This window comes from Bubalus kerabau, chromosome 2 (genome assembly GCF_029407905.1).
Source record: "Bubalus kerabau isolate K-KA32 ecotype Philippines breed swamp buffalo chromosome 2, PCC_UOA_SB_1v2, whole genome shotgun sequence".
Taxonomy (NCBI): domain Eukaryota; kingdom Metazoa; phylum Chordata; class Mammalia; order Artiodactyla; family Bovidae; genus Bubalus; species Bubalus kerabau.
The window spans coordinates 72553212-72566878 of record NC_073625.1 but is presented as its reverse complement, the minus strand read 5'-3'; the positions used below and the strand labels follow the sequence as shown (position 1 = coordinate 72566878).

The 13667-nt window shown below is 34.2% G+C and overlaps 1 protein-coding gene across 1 annotated transcript in view; it reads left to right on the top strand.

The window, feature by feature from the left end:
- The window catches only part of ROBO1 (roundabout guidance receptor 1), a 1262210-nt gene that overhangs the window by 1153440 nt on the left and 95103 nt on the right, over positions 1-13667 (top strand). The window contains exon 9 of the mRNA XM_055567829.1: positions 12498-12506. Coding sequence (XP_055423804.1) covers positions 12498-12506 — 9 coding nt within the window. The remainder of the gene's footprint in view (positions 1-12497; positions 12507-13667) is intronic.

Genomic DNA, 13667 nt, shown 5'->3' with positions numbered 1-13667 from the left:
ATGGCTGAGTGGTATCGCTCCAGCTTCGGGCCTAATTTGACTGAGCTGGCCGGGAGCCTCACACCGGCACTGCGGGTTAAGGCCACCTCTGAGCTGTCTCTCCGGGGGCTCATCCTGAAGGAGTAGTAAAGAAGGCCCAGTAAAGTCAGTGGTACTAGAGTAAACAGCACTTCAGGGCTTCAGGGAATGGGATACACACACACACACACACACACACATTTTATATATATATATATATATATATATATATATATATATATATTTACCACCTCCTATTATATGTATTGCTACTCTTAATGTTGAACTCAAAACTTATTCAGAATACCCCCCTTATGGGATTTGTTGTGGCTTTTTGTGTTGTTGCTGTTGGTTGCTTTGTAGTTAAAAATAATGTTTTAAGAAAATTTATCTGAAGATTTGAGGAGCTAATGAGAAAGAAATGATTTGTGGTTATAAGAAGAAAACCCCCAAAGACAATGTGTGATTGAAGACTTTTAAAGAGTCAGTATTGCCAGCTGAGCTCTTTGTGAACAGGCTGAAAGTGGAGTGCTAAGAGCCAAGAGGTTTAATGAAGTCCCACTACAGAATTTAACAAGAGAATGATTTGTGAGAATGGCTTCCCCTCTCCTAACTGTTCTGATCCGGTGGCATAAATAGGATGCTGAGCTCCACTCCTGCTGGTTTTTTTTTTTTTTTTTTTAATGGTATTTGATTTGATTGAGACTCAGTAGCATTATGGCCTATGATTCTTTTCCTTTTTTTTGGTAGAAAGGATAAAGTAAAGAGCCTCTTGTGTTCTTATAGCCTTTCAGAGATAGCCATTTTAACCCTAATGACTGCTGAAGATGTGACATTCCCTTAGATTTCTTTCATTTACTCATGAAGGTTTTGGGTTGCTTTCAGTTATTTCACACAAATTGATATAAATCTTGAAATTTATTCAAAAGAAAAAGCAATTCTCCACATAACCTTCCTATAGAGAACTTGAAACACTCTCTTACTTTTTTTTTTTGCCAAGCATTTGAAGAAATAAGTAGAGCAGTCAGGTACAAGAAATAATTGGTACATACTATGATTCTGTGACAAATAATGACACAGCACCACACTAGTAAACAGCACATCATGGATCTTCCATTGTGTTTATGAGCTTTACTGGAATTTATTCATCTACATAACAGTGGATACATTTTTCTCATTGCTCAATTATATAGATGGATGACTTAGTAACCATCTTTAGAAACCTACATTCTGAAATAATGACAGCAACCTGGAAAGATGGAACTGAATTGTGTGAATCTACAGCATCTGCATTACTCAGCCTGAGAATGAAATTTGAAAAAGTAGATGAGTCTTTTGCTCTAGTCATTTATAGGTAGCTCATTTTAAAACATTAAATTCATTACCAACAATCTTACACAACTTTAAGATGTGAAATTATGTTGTGATATTGTGAATAATGTAAAAAAATCCTGAGTTAATTTACATTGATGTATTTATTCTGTTTTATCCAGAATTACTAGGACATAAATGATTGAGGTAACTCATTGTTTAAGAGAGAATAATCATAAAGAGAATGATTTTAGACTGTTTGACATTGCTGCTGCTGCTGCTAAGTCGCTTCAGTCGTGTCTGACTCTGTGTGACCCCATAGATGGCAGTCCCCCAGGCTCCCCCGTCCCTGAGATTCTCCAGGCAAGAACACTGGAGTGGGTTGCCATTTCCTTCTCCATGTTTGACACAAAGGATACCCATTTCTTGTGATAAACCTGGATAAATTAAATACGGAAGATAATTGAAAAGTGGCTTTTCAGTGCATCCATATGTATCAAGTTTTATTATTTGCTTGCTATCATTTTAAATATTTCATAGGTATACACAGAATGAATAATGATGCTGAACAGTATTCATCCTTCAGTTCAGTTCAGTTCAGTCGCTCAGTCGTGTCTGACTCTTCGCGATCCCATGAATCGCAGCACGCCAGGCCTCCCTGTCCCTCACCAACTCCCGGAGTTCACTCAGATTCACGTCCATCGAGTCAGTGATGCTATCCAGCCATCTCATCCTCTGTCTTCCCCTTCTCCTCCTGCCCACAATCCCTCCCAGCATCAGATTCTTTTCCAATGAGTCAACTCTTCGCATGAGGTGGCCAAAGTACTGGAGTTTCACCTTCAGCATCATTCCCTCCAAAGAAATCCCAGGGCTGATCTCCTTCAGAACAGACTGGTTGGATCTCCTAGCAGTCCAAGGGACTCTCAAGAGTCTTCTCCAACACCACAGTTCAAAAGCATCAATTCTTCGGCGCTCAGCCTTCTTCACAGTCCAACTCTCACATCCATACATGACCACAGGAAAAACCATAGCCTTGACTAGACGGACCTTTGTTACAGATTCACAAATCATTTCTATATATTCCAAACGTTAGGGTCATCACTAGAATAGTTACATTATACAGCAACTGGTGTCCTCTGAACCTTATTTCAACAATTTAAAATCCAATATGCTTCTTTTTATTTCATTTTTTAAAAGATTTTGTATTAATTAAAAATTACTACCTATTAATATCTTACATAAAGTTTGAAAAACTGATTAAAACACCATGAGCATTTTAATTGTTTTTAAACTGTTATACTCTCGACTTGATAAATAATATGCCAGTATAAACACACCTATAGAAAATACTAAAATAAGTATAAGACAAAATGTAGCTGAGTAATTGCTTTATAACAAAATATGAGAGTAGGAAAATATTTAAACAGTTGTTAAAGTTAGCTTTAGCTGTAGGACATTTATTTTGTGGGTCAGTGTTATTAGGAGAAAATTTAGAGCAGTGCACAATTAAAACTGATAGATATGGCATGTTAAAAGGTACTTTTAAGAAGTTGACGTTGTGGATGACAGAAGAGCCATTTCAAACAGTGTTCTTTTTAGATAATTCATAAAGAGATTGAGGGGTGTTCCGATGGCACCCCACTCCAGTACTCTTGCCTGAAAAATCCCATGGATGGAGGATTCTGGTGGGCTGCAGTTCATGGGGTCGCAAAGAGTCGGACACAACTGAGCGACTTCACTTTCACTTTTCACTTTCATGCACTGGAGAAAGAAATGGCAACCCACTCCAGTGTTCTTGCCTGGAGAATCCCACGGACAGGGGAGCCTGGTGGGCTGCCGTCTGTGGTGTCTCACAGAGTCGGACACGACTGAAGCAACTTAGCAGCAGCAGCAGCTTGTGTTTTTACTTAGGCTTTTTATTCCCCCCCATTGAATAAATACTAAATGAATAAATATAATTGATAATAAGTAAATTTGACCTGATATAGGCTTATTGGAAATAATGATAAGTTACATAATTTCTGTACTGGATTGTTGAGATATTGAATACTAGTCAAGGATTATGTCTCTTTTTTACTTATGAAAGAACTGAGGTCAGAGTTGTTTTTATAATGTGTAGCAAACTGAACATATACATTTGATACTTGGTTGTATACATTTGACATTCATAGTAGTTATCTTAAAAGGTTACATCACATCATTTTGCAGAGATGGAATTGGCTCTTTGGACATTGTTCTTTTTTAATGAGAAAATAAAATATAACATGAGTCATTCCCTCCCCCAAAACCTTTTTTATGTGTGTAAAACATGCCCATATGTGACACAGAATAATTATGTATGCATGTTAATTTCATATATTAATATACAGAATATTCATTTAAATAATGTCTTTTCAGTTAAGGTATAATTAGTTAGGTGTGCAATATAATGATTCTATATTTATATACATTGCAAAGTGATCAGCACAATAAGTCTAGTAATCCATCACCATATATAGTTAGAATTTTTTTTCCTGGTGATGAGAACTAAGATTTACTCTCTTAGCAACTTTCAATAATGCAGTAGTATATTAGTAAATATATTCCCGCTATTGTACATTGTATCTTCCATTATAAAATTTATGTATTTACTATAACTTGGAATTTATAACTTTTGACCTCTTTCATCCATTCCACCTCCCCCTCACCCTCAGCTTAGGCAATCATCAATCTGTTCTCTGTATCTATAAACCTGTTTTTTATTTCTTTTTTTAAATTCCACATATAAGTGAGGTCATATGGTATTTTTCTTCCTCTGCCTGACTTATTTCAGTTAGCATAATACCTTCAAGGTCCATCCATGTCATCTCAAATTACGGGATATCCTTCTTTTTATGGCTTTATAGTATTCCATTGTGTATATATGTATTTATTTAGCTAATTACTTTATATTTCTTTATCCATTCATCCAGTAATGGACATTTAGATTTTTTCTAAGTCTTGATTATTGTAAATAATTCTGCAATGAACATAGGGTGTGTGTGTATATATATATATGTATATATATATATATAAATTAGTGTTTTTGTTTGCTTTGGGTGAATACCCAAGAGTGGAACTGCTGGATCATATGGAAGTTTTATTTTTAATTTTTTGAGGACCTCATATTGTTTTCCATAGTGGCCTCACACATTTACATTCTCACTAATACACAAAGTATGCTATTTTCTCCACATCCTTGCCAACATTCCTATTTCTTGTTTTTTGTTTGTTTATTTAATATTTACTTATTTATATGGCTGCATGGAGTCTTAGTTGCAGTATGCAGAATCTTTAGTTGTGGCCTGTGAACTCTTAGTTGCAGCATGTAGAATCTAGTTTCCTAACGAAGGATTGAACCCAGGCCCCGTGCATTGGGAATGTATACTCTTAGCCACAGAGAAGTCCCTATTGTCTTTTTAATTATAGCTATTCTAATATATGTGAGGTGATATCCTATTGTGCTTTTGATTTGCATTTCCTTCAGGGTTAGTGATGTTGAGCATCTTTTCATGTCACTGTTGGCCATCTATATGTCTTCTTGGAAAAATGTCTAGTCAGATTCTCTACTCATTTTTCAAATCAGATTATTTGGTTTTTTTGCTATCGAGTTGTATGAGTTTCTTGGATAATAACCCCTTATCAGAAATATAATTTGCACATATTTTCTCTCATTCAGTGGGCTGCCTTGTAAATAATTTTTCATTGAAAGTTATTTTGTTTATGTCATGGAGCCAAAAGATTTTAGAACCAAATTTACATTAGAATAAGGTTTAATAAGGAGGAGAAGGGGACGACAGAGGATGAGATGGTTGGATGGCACCAACCATCACCATCCAACTCGATGGACATGTGTTTGAGCAAGCTCTGGGATTTGTTGATGGACAGTGAAGCCTGGCGTGCTGCAGTCTGTGGGGTCTCAGAGTCAGACACGACTGAGCAACTGAACTGAAGGTTTAACTTTTTTTTTTTAAATTTAAACAAACAAGTCATGCAGTATTCCAAAAACAGCAAGAATTAAAAGAGCTGGACAGACCTGAGTGCCAATCTTTCATGTCTTACCTGATACATGATCTTAAGAAAATTACTTAACCTTCATATTTCTCCCTCTACAAAATTGGCATATTGAACTCTTATACAGAGTTGCTGGGAAGGTTTCTAGAGTATGATCTGACACATAGTTGCCTAACGTTGATGGATCTTCATTAAATTGAGATGTAAAAGGTTATGTGATTTATGCAGGATATATCTGATTAATTTTGCATAGAATCTGATCCAAAGTTATTTAACTGTCAGTTGAGTAGTTTTATTATTATGCCATCAAGTACTTTAATGCTGACCCTCCATGACTTATCCTGTTTGAAGATAAGGGTCCCAGATTTTCAACTAAACAAATTTTGGAGCACCTTCTGTGTATAAAACAATACACTAGACACAGTGAGTGCATAGATAGTCAGCCTGCTTTTATGGAGCTTATTGATAAAGAGAGATATACACAAATATCTATAGTATCAGCAGAATTTAAAAAGTGGATTTTTAAAGGTATGGGTGGAAGAAAGTGCCTTCAACTGGGGACATTATTGTCATTTGTTCACTCTTTCAACAGATATTTGAATGCAATGTAAATAGTGTCCTCAACTCGATAAGTTCTAGAGAAATGATGGAAAACAAAATAGTTAAATACTTGCCCTCATAGAACTTACAGGCTATTTTAAGAAACAGACATCTATAGAATAATCACAAATTTATAGTTTAAGACTATAGTTAAATGCTGTAGAAGAAAAGTTTAGGTCTCTGTGAGAACATAGTAGCATTCTGATAAGATTTAGTATCAAATTTAAGGTAGCTCCTTGAAGAAATATTTTTTTTGTTTGTTTGTTTTAGCTAAGGGCTGAGATGAGTAGGAATTTAAAATAGGTGGATCTCAGGGTATAGCATAAACAGGACCAGAAGTAATAAGGAGCAAAGGTCACTCAAGAATGAGAAGAAGACCTACATAGCTAAGTTAGAAAGGTGGGAGAGGGGGTAAGGAATATGAGAAAACACCAAAGAATTACTTAGCAAGGCTATGTTAGGGATTTTGCTCTAAGAGCAATGAGACCCTATTGAAGGCTTTTGCGCTAAATGTGCTATAATCAGATTAGTTTTTAAGCATTCTGGTTGCTTTGTAAGGTTGGAATGGGAAAAAAGCAAGGCATTATTTCCGGTGATTGCTGTTGCATAACTTGCCCAAGGTGGTAGTAATAGAGTTAGAAAGAGGTGGATGGAATGGAGAAATAGTTATGAAGTAAAAGCTATGGAATTTGGTAATGAATTGTACATCTCAAGGAAGAAAAAAGAAAGATCTAGGTTTCTGGCTTTCTAAATTGATTTAGGGACTGTTACCACCAAAATTGCAAGGAGATCCAACCAGTCCATCCTAAAGGAAGCCAGTCCTGAGTGTTCATTTGAAGGACTGATGTTGAAGCTGAAACTCCAATACTTTGGCCACCTGATGCGAAGAACTCCCTCATTTGAAAAGACCCTGATGCTGGGAAAGATTGAAGGCAGGGGGAGAAGGGGATGACAGAGGATGAAATGGCTGGATGGCATCACCAACTCAATGGACATGAGCTTGGGTAAACTCTGGGAGTTGGTGATGGACAGGGAGGCCTGGCGTGCTGCGGTCCAGAGGTCGCCAAGAGTCGGAAGCTACTGAGTGACTGAACTGATACCGATACCACCAAAAAATGATCCTGAGATCCTATGTCAGGTGGCATACACATCGTCATAGATTGCTGGATACCTGCATTTCAGTTTCAGACTCTTTAGCAGGCAAATAACAAGTTTCACCATTTAATAACTGTTTTGGGGTACAGTGGGGACATTTTTAGAAATAGAAGGGAATAAGGAGTTTATTAACTTTTTCTGGCATAGTGCAAGGTATTTTGTGTATCAGGCATAGTGCAAGATATTTTGTGCAGATAGCAAAGTTTTCAGTCATGGTTCTATTGGCATTTTGGGTTGGATCATGCTTTGTTATGGGAAGCTTTCTTGTGTGTTATAGAATATTTATCAGCATCTCTGACCTCTGCCTTGTAGATGCCCAAAGCACCCCCACTTCAGCTGTGACAATCAGAATTGTTTCTGGAGCTACTGATCTAAAGAATAAAGTGAGATAGTTAAGTGGAGGGGAAAAGTTCATGGTATTTTATGTACCAATTAAATATATTCTAAAAATGTCCTTCTTAGTCACTCTATTTTGTATGCCTGAAGACTTGAAAGACATAATGACAGGCTTTTATGTTAAACTCAGTCTTTTCCCTAAAAAGAAATCATATCTCATATTAACATATCTTGAGAGTTTTTAATTGTTAGAGATAATATCATTCATGAGTATCTATGCATATAATTTCTCTGGTGTAACAGTGACTGGGTTTTGTCAGTTCAACTGCAGATAGCTTCAGTGCTTAAATATTTGAGTGTTCTTCTATTTTATTCAAATGTATTTCTTCTCAAAAAAATCTTATAACTCACTACTTTATTCATATTCTTCTGGAATGTGATATTTACAATTCCAGTCTGTAATATTTGTTCATTGAACCTTGCTGTTCAAAAAGCACAATGTATGAGAAAGAGAAAAATCACATCATTTTAGGGATTCACTACTGTTTAGCTACTAATAATGAAAATAATTGTATGATCCATTGCTGACAATGAAGAATCTGGATACTTTATCTAATTCATGAGTACAAATTCAAAATTTTTGCCATTATGCTTCAAAAATAAAGATTTCAATATGAAAATATCCAAATTGTAACTTTACCTTTGTGCTAAACTTGCAAATATTTTAATTTCTTGCAATTTTCTGATATCAACTGGATTTATATTATGAGATATGTGTTTAAAGTACCTCATCAACTTTAGGTAATGTTAACTGAAAAGAATATTTCCCAGGACATTTTCTAGTAGGGTATCCATTTGTATGTACATAATTAAAGGAAAAATATTGGAGGCAGAGGGGTATATCTATTGTCCTGCTTTACCTCTGAATTTCCATAGTCTTAAAATCACAGTGTAGAAAGCACTTTAAGAGTCAACTACTCTATTTCTTTACCAGACAGGGTTATATAGCTAAGCTGTTGTGGCCAAATGGAAATAAATCCCGTATTTAAAGACCTCTAGAGACATCACAGTTGGCAACCAGTTCATGGTTCAGTGACCTTTACTGTTAACTGCTTCTTTTCTCTACTTTTCCTAAGTATCCATGCTATTATTTAGGCCCATTATCTTCTTCTCTTCTGGCCTAAGTAGTTATAAAGATTGGCTGGTCCCTGTATTTATTAGACATAATCTGAAGATGTCTTAAGTATCTGTCCAGCTGACTTGTTTTCTCAGACCAAAAACAGGCCTCTTCCTCCAGCTTCTGTGTAATTTTTTCAAACATTTATCATATTTCTGGCTCATGTCTCCTGAATATGACAAGCAGATAGAAGAAATGAGTCTTTTATTTCTCCTTTCCTCCCCACCTCCCTTGCTTCATTCTTTGCTTCCTTCATTTTTGTGTCTTCGCTCTTAGCTTCTTCTCTTATTTATACCAAAAGATTATTGTCTGAATAGTGTACATTCTTAGAATACAGAAGAATTCAGACTAATTAAATAATCTGGAGTTTTTTGGTGACCCATTCAAAAGAGGAAGAAAATCTTTTACTCTATTATCATGTGTATGTGTATTTGTGTGTAGGGGAGAAGGGCGTGGGAGAATGGGAGAGAGAAAGGCTAAATTCCCTATACCATTTTTAACAGTTCATTTTCTAAAAACTGTTACTCAAGTATGTAATTTGTATATCTCCAAATATTTTAGAGTACCATCCCATTTCTCCTTTTGAATCAAAAGGGTACCAGAATTTTGTAATTATATTATATAAATGTGTGTGTGTGTGTGTGTATTTTAGATTTTGCTTAACTCCTTTTCCTTCTGCACCCAACCTCAAGAAAATAAAATCTAGGTGAAAACACTATGTTTCATATACATAACTCGGATTTAGGGCAAATTCTCCAATCCTTCACCCCTTTCCAAACTCCCTACAATGTAAAGAAATTTCAATCTGTTCCTGAAGATGGATTATAATCTGCACAATGTTGAAACGTTAAAAGACAAAAATTAGTAAGGTTTTTTCCTCTTAAAAACATGTATTTATTTTGTAGTTATTTTAACTTCCTATTTGGCACATTTACCCTAAGAAGTATTTTTGTCAAAATATTATTTGTCCTCATCTTCAAAAGTGTATTATTTTTTCAATGCATATTGACATAAAATGTCACTTCAAGATAAGAATTGATTTAAAGTTGATTTACCCTTAAAAAATGATTACTTTTTTCCCCCCAAAGGTGAACTTTTTAAAAGGCTTTAAGTCTCTTTTCTTCTCACCTGTTACTTTCCCATGTCTTTTTCAAACTATAGCTGAATATTCTTTAAAGAATTTTAATATCATGAGGAATACTGTAAAATTGCTTTCATGCATAGGTAGTAAGGATTTTAGGTTAAACAGTTTATGTAAAATGAAATAGATTATTTGTCCTATTGCATATCATTCTCCCCAAACTGATTAACTAGTAGGAAAATTTGTACAGACTTGGATTTAGTCAAGAAACCTGGAAGACTGTCTTCGGTTAGGCATCTGTAACCTTGAAGAAGTTATTTTTAACAATTTAATTTCTTAGACTGATAAATTCTAAGGTCACTTCCAGAGCTAACCTTTTATTATTTTATTAGAGATAGAGAGACAGGCTTTTCCTCTTTCTTAAGAGGAAAGGGATTGGGATAGAGGTGCTCCCAGCCTTTAAAGCAGAAAAAGAAGTTGAGAAGAGTTCTATAGAGGGTGGGAAACAAGTTGCTCATAAACCAGGGGCATTAGAGGATAATGAATGAACAGGATCCAAAAGACCCATTTTTTTCTGATTCTTTCTGAAATAATCTAACTCAACAATAATGGGCACTGCCTGTTGTGTAGAAGGTCTCTGCTTTCTGTATAGGGGGAAAAAAAAAATCCTACATCCTGACTGCGAGAAATATGGAGAAAGGGCAATCAGGGAAAACTTAAAGATTTAAAGACATTTCTGTCATTTATTCTCAGTGAGTAAAAGGATTTTATGTGGAGGATCTAAATGGCATTTATTTGTTTGCTGAAACTAGAACAAATGAAATTGTGTCCGGCAGGTTTTCATTTAGATAAGAAGACTCACTTCCTGATAGTCATGGTTGTTAAAAGCTTAAAAGATCATTCAAGATAGAGTCCTCTCAAAAACCTCTGATGTTTTAGGAACTTCTGTGTTAGATGTTGTCTTAGATAAGTTTTAAGGTCCTCAACAGACTTTGAAATATTTTACAGTTATCAATTTCCATTGATGTTATATGCAAGCACACTAGCTGGACATTCTTAAGCACACTGGATTTTAATTAAAAGATTCAACTGCAGTTCAGCTGGTAAAGCCTACATGCAAGGGAAAAGTGCCTTTTAAAATTTTAAATGAACTAATTCCCAGTGGTTTTTTGGTTTCTAACATGTTAAATATTTTTGAAACTGTTTAAGGGATTTTAAATTACTGAAAATACATGACTAGAAACTATTGATGAATCATTCTCTGATTTCCTGACTTTCAATAAGGCTTGATTTTCACTGTATTAGTCTAATCAAATTTATTTTCAGAGATTACCCAAAAGATACTTTTATGACTTTGTGTTTTCTCAAAGCTAAGTTATGTTGCTGTAGTTATCAGGTTTCCTTTCTTGTGGTTTCTGAATATTTCTTTCTGTCATTTAAAAGACAGCATCTTGAAGCTTTTGAGAATTGTAAACAAGCCCCATCTTCTCTGTGTGTGTTTTTAAATCTGGATGGCATGTTTGATGCTATGATAAACATTATGCCTGAGTAAATGAAATTTTTTTTAAACTTTTCTTGCCTGCATGAATGAAAAATTAGACATTTTACTTTAAAGTGAAAAATAAAAACAATCTATTTCACTCACACTAAAGAGAACGTGTGAGTTAAGTGTATTTCTGAATTACCTTTCAACTTTGCAGATGTGGTAACAATAGAGAGAAGAGGAGAACACTTCTTTTTTAAAACTACCATTTCACAGTAGCAGTGCTTAGAATAGTTCATTTATCAAAGGCACAGAAATGCAATCAAGTCTAATTAATTGTGACTTGCTGAAGACATGGGCATTATTTATTTGAGTAAAATGTATTGTGGGTATCTACTGGGCTATTATGAAAAGGCTCTGCATTTGACAGTAATTACCTTTGTTTCTAAATGAGCAAAACAGTTGCTTTCCAGTATTTTAAATATGTATTACTCAAGCTTTTTATGTTAAAATATTCAGTATTTCAGCCCTGAAAACAGGTAATGTGACTCTAACTTTATTAGTGTTATTAAGTTTTCTGTTTTCATAATGTGTTTATGTTTTTTCCTGTTTTCTCATTGAAAAATATGCAAGGATACAAATGTAACACTTTTTATTAATGACACTACTCAGCTGATGGTCATGACCAGCAACACCTGGGTTTTGCAGAATCCCTTGTCATAGTCCTGACCTATATAATCATAACCTGTATATTAACCAGATCTAAGGGTGATTCTAATGCTTATTCAAGTATGAGAAAAATGGGTTTAATAGAATATCATTGGCAGCATGAACCATTTAAAAATTAATTTGATGGTGGAGTTATAGGATTTAACACTTTATCTTTGATTAAGATGTTTGATTTCTACTCTATGTGGCATTAGCAGTAAAGATTTATAGTATTTTTTTCTTTTAAACCCATTACATTTATAGTTATCTGATCCTGTCATCTGGTAGCACAATGTAAAGTCATTGAAAAGTGTTTTATACTTTTATAGCTATTATTCATTGTAGCTCTGCCATTTAATAAAAGTAGATATTTTAAGATTCATTTCTATTTTTCTTAAATGATTTATGATGATATAGAAATGCTAGCAAATATAATTCATTCATGGATAGTATGAGCCATATATCCAAATATTAATGCGTTCTTTTTATTTAAAAGAAAAGATCATTGGTTAAGTCAAATCTTACTACTTTTTCTGTTTCATTTTCAGTTTCTTTATTTTTATTTATTCCATGTTTTCTTTTTTGTTTTGTTTTAGTTGGGTCTGGTAAGTTGACATTTTATTGGCCATCTTCTAATCATCGTGTCATTGTGACTGGAACTTCTCTTGCCCTTTTCCATCCATACCCTTCCATGTCCTTCAACCAATCAGCCTCCATGTTTCACTTGTCATTGGCCACAAAGACAGACTGCACAGAATAAAGTCTGCAGGAAGTATGGGTAACTGTGACAAAGAGTGAAAGGTAATGGGGTTGCTAATTTTATCTTATTAAATGATGTGTGATCTGCATCCTTTTATTTTTTTCCTCTTTTTTAAATGAGTGATAAAACAAGGAGTAGGATTTTATCTTGCTTAAGTACCATTTCAGTTTATATCTCATGAGGTAAACAATGAACAAAATAGGTGCCCAGGGGACAATTTGTGTTTGGGAGATCTAAAATATGTTTATGAATTCATCCATATCTGTCTGAGTTTAACTGCTGTTCAGTAATAGTCATTGAAAGTCCTATAAGTGAATAACCTTGCACTTAAGGCTATTTGCATTCATTTTTATTTCTTTGTGTCAGATTCGTTTCATATGTAAGAAATAACCACATGATGTGTTTAAAATGTATCAAAATTTGCTATAATAAAGATCTGTTGTCATGTAAATAAAATTTTTTGAATACTTTCACTAATCAATATTTTGGGGAAGGTGTCCACTCACACACTTTCAGGATGCTAGAGCACCATTTTTGGATATTTCTGTATGGTGTTCCATGTAATAATTTTAAGTTAAAAAGCTATACAAATATTCTAAAGATGTCATTTCATACTAACACAGATAGGAAGATGGATTGTTCAATAATGGTAATGCAATAATGAACTGTTTGGGAAAAAAAGCTTTCCATATGTGCAAAACTATAGTTGGATTCAAATTTAATGAAAGCAAAAAGTGAAGGATGAAAGTGAAGTAAACATTTATATAATATAATTTATTAGGTATTATGTGATCTCTATTATATAATTATATTGACTGAACAACAAACATGCCCAACTACATTAGAAAAAACTTTAATAAATGGAAATATATATATATATAAAACATTTCTGAGAAATGGATAAAACTAGTCTATCTTTAGTCCCTAGAAATCAAAAAGCTAAGCACAGGAACACAATATCCACAATAAATAGGATATTAATGACAGAGTAATGTGAAAATAAATG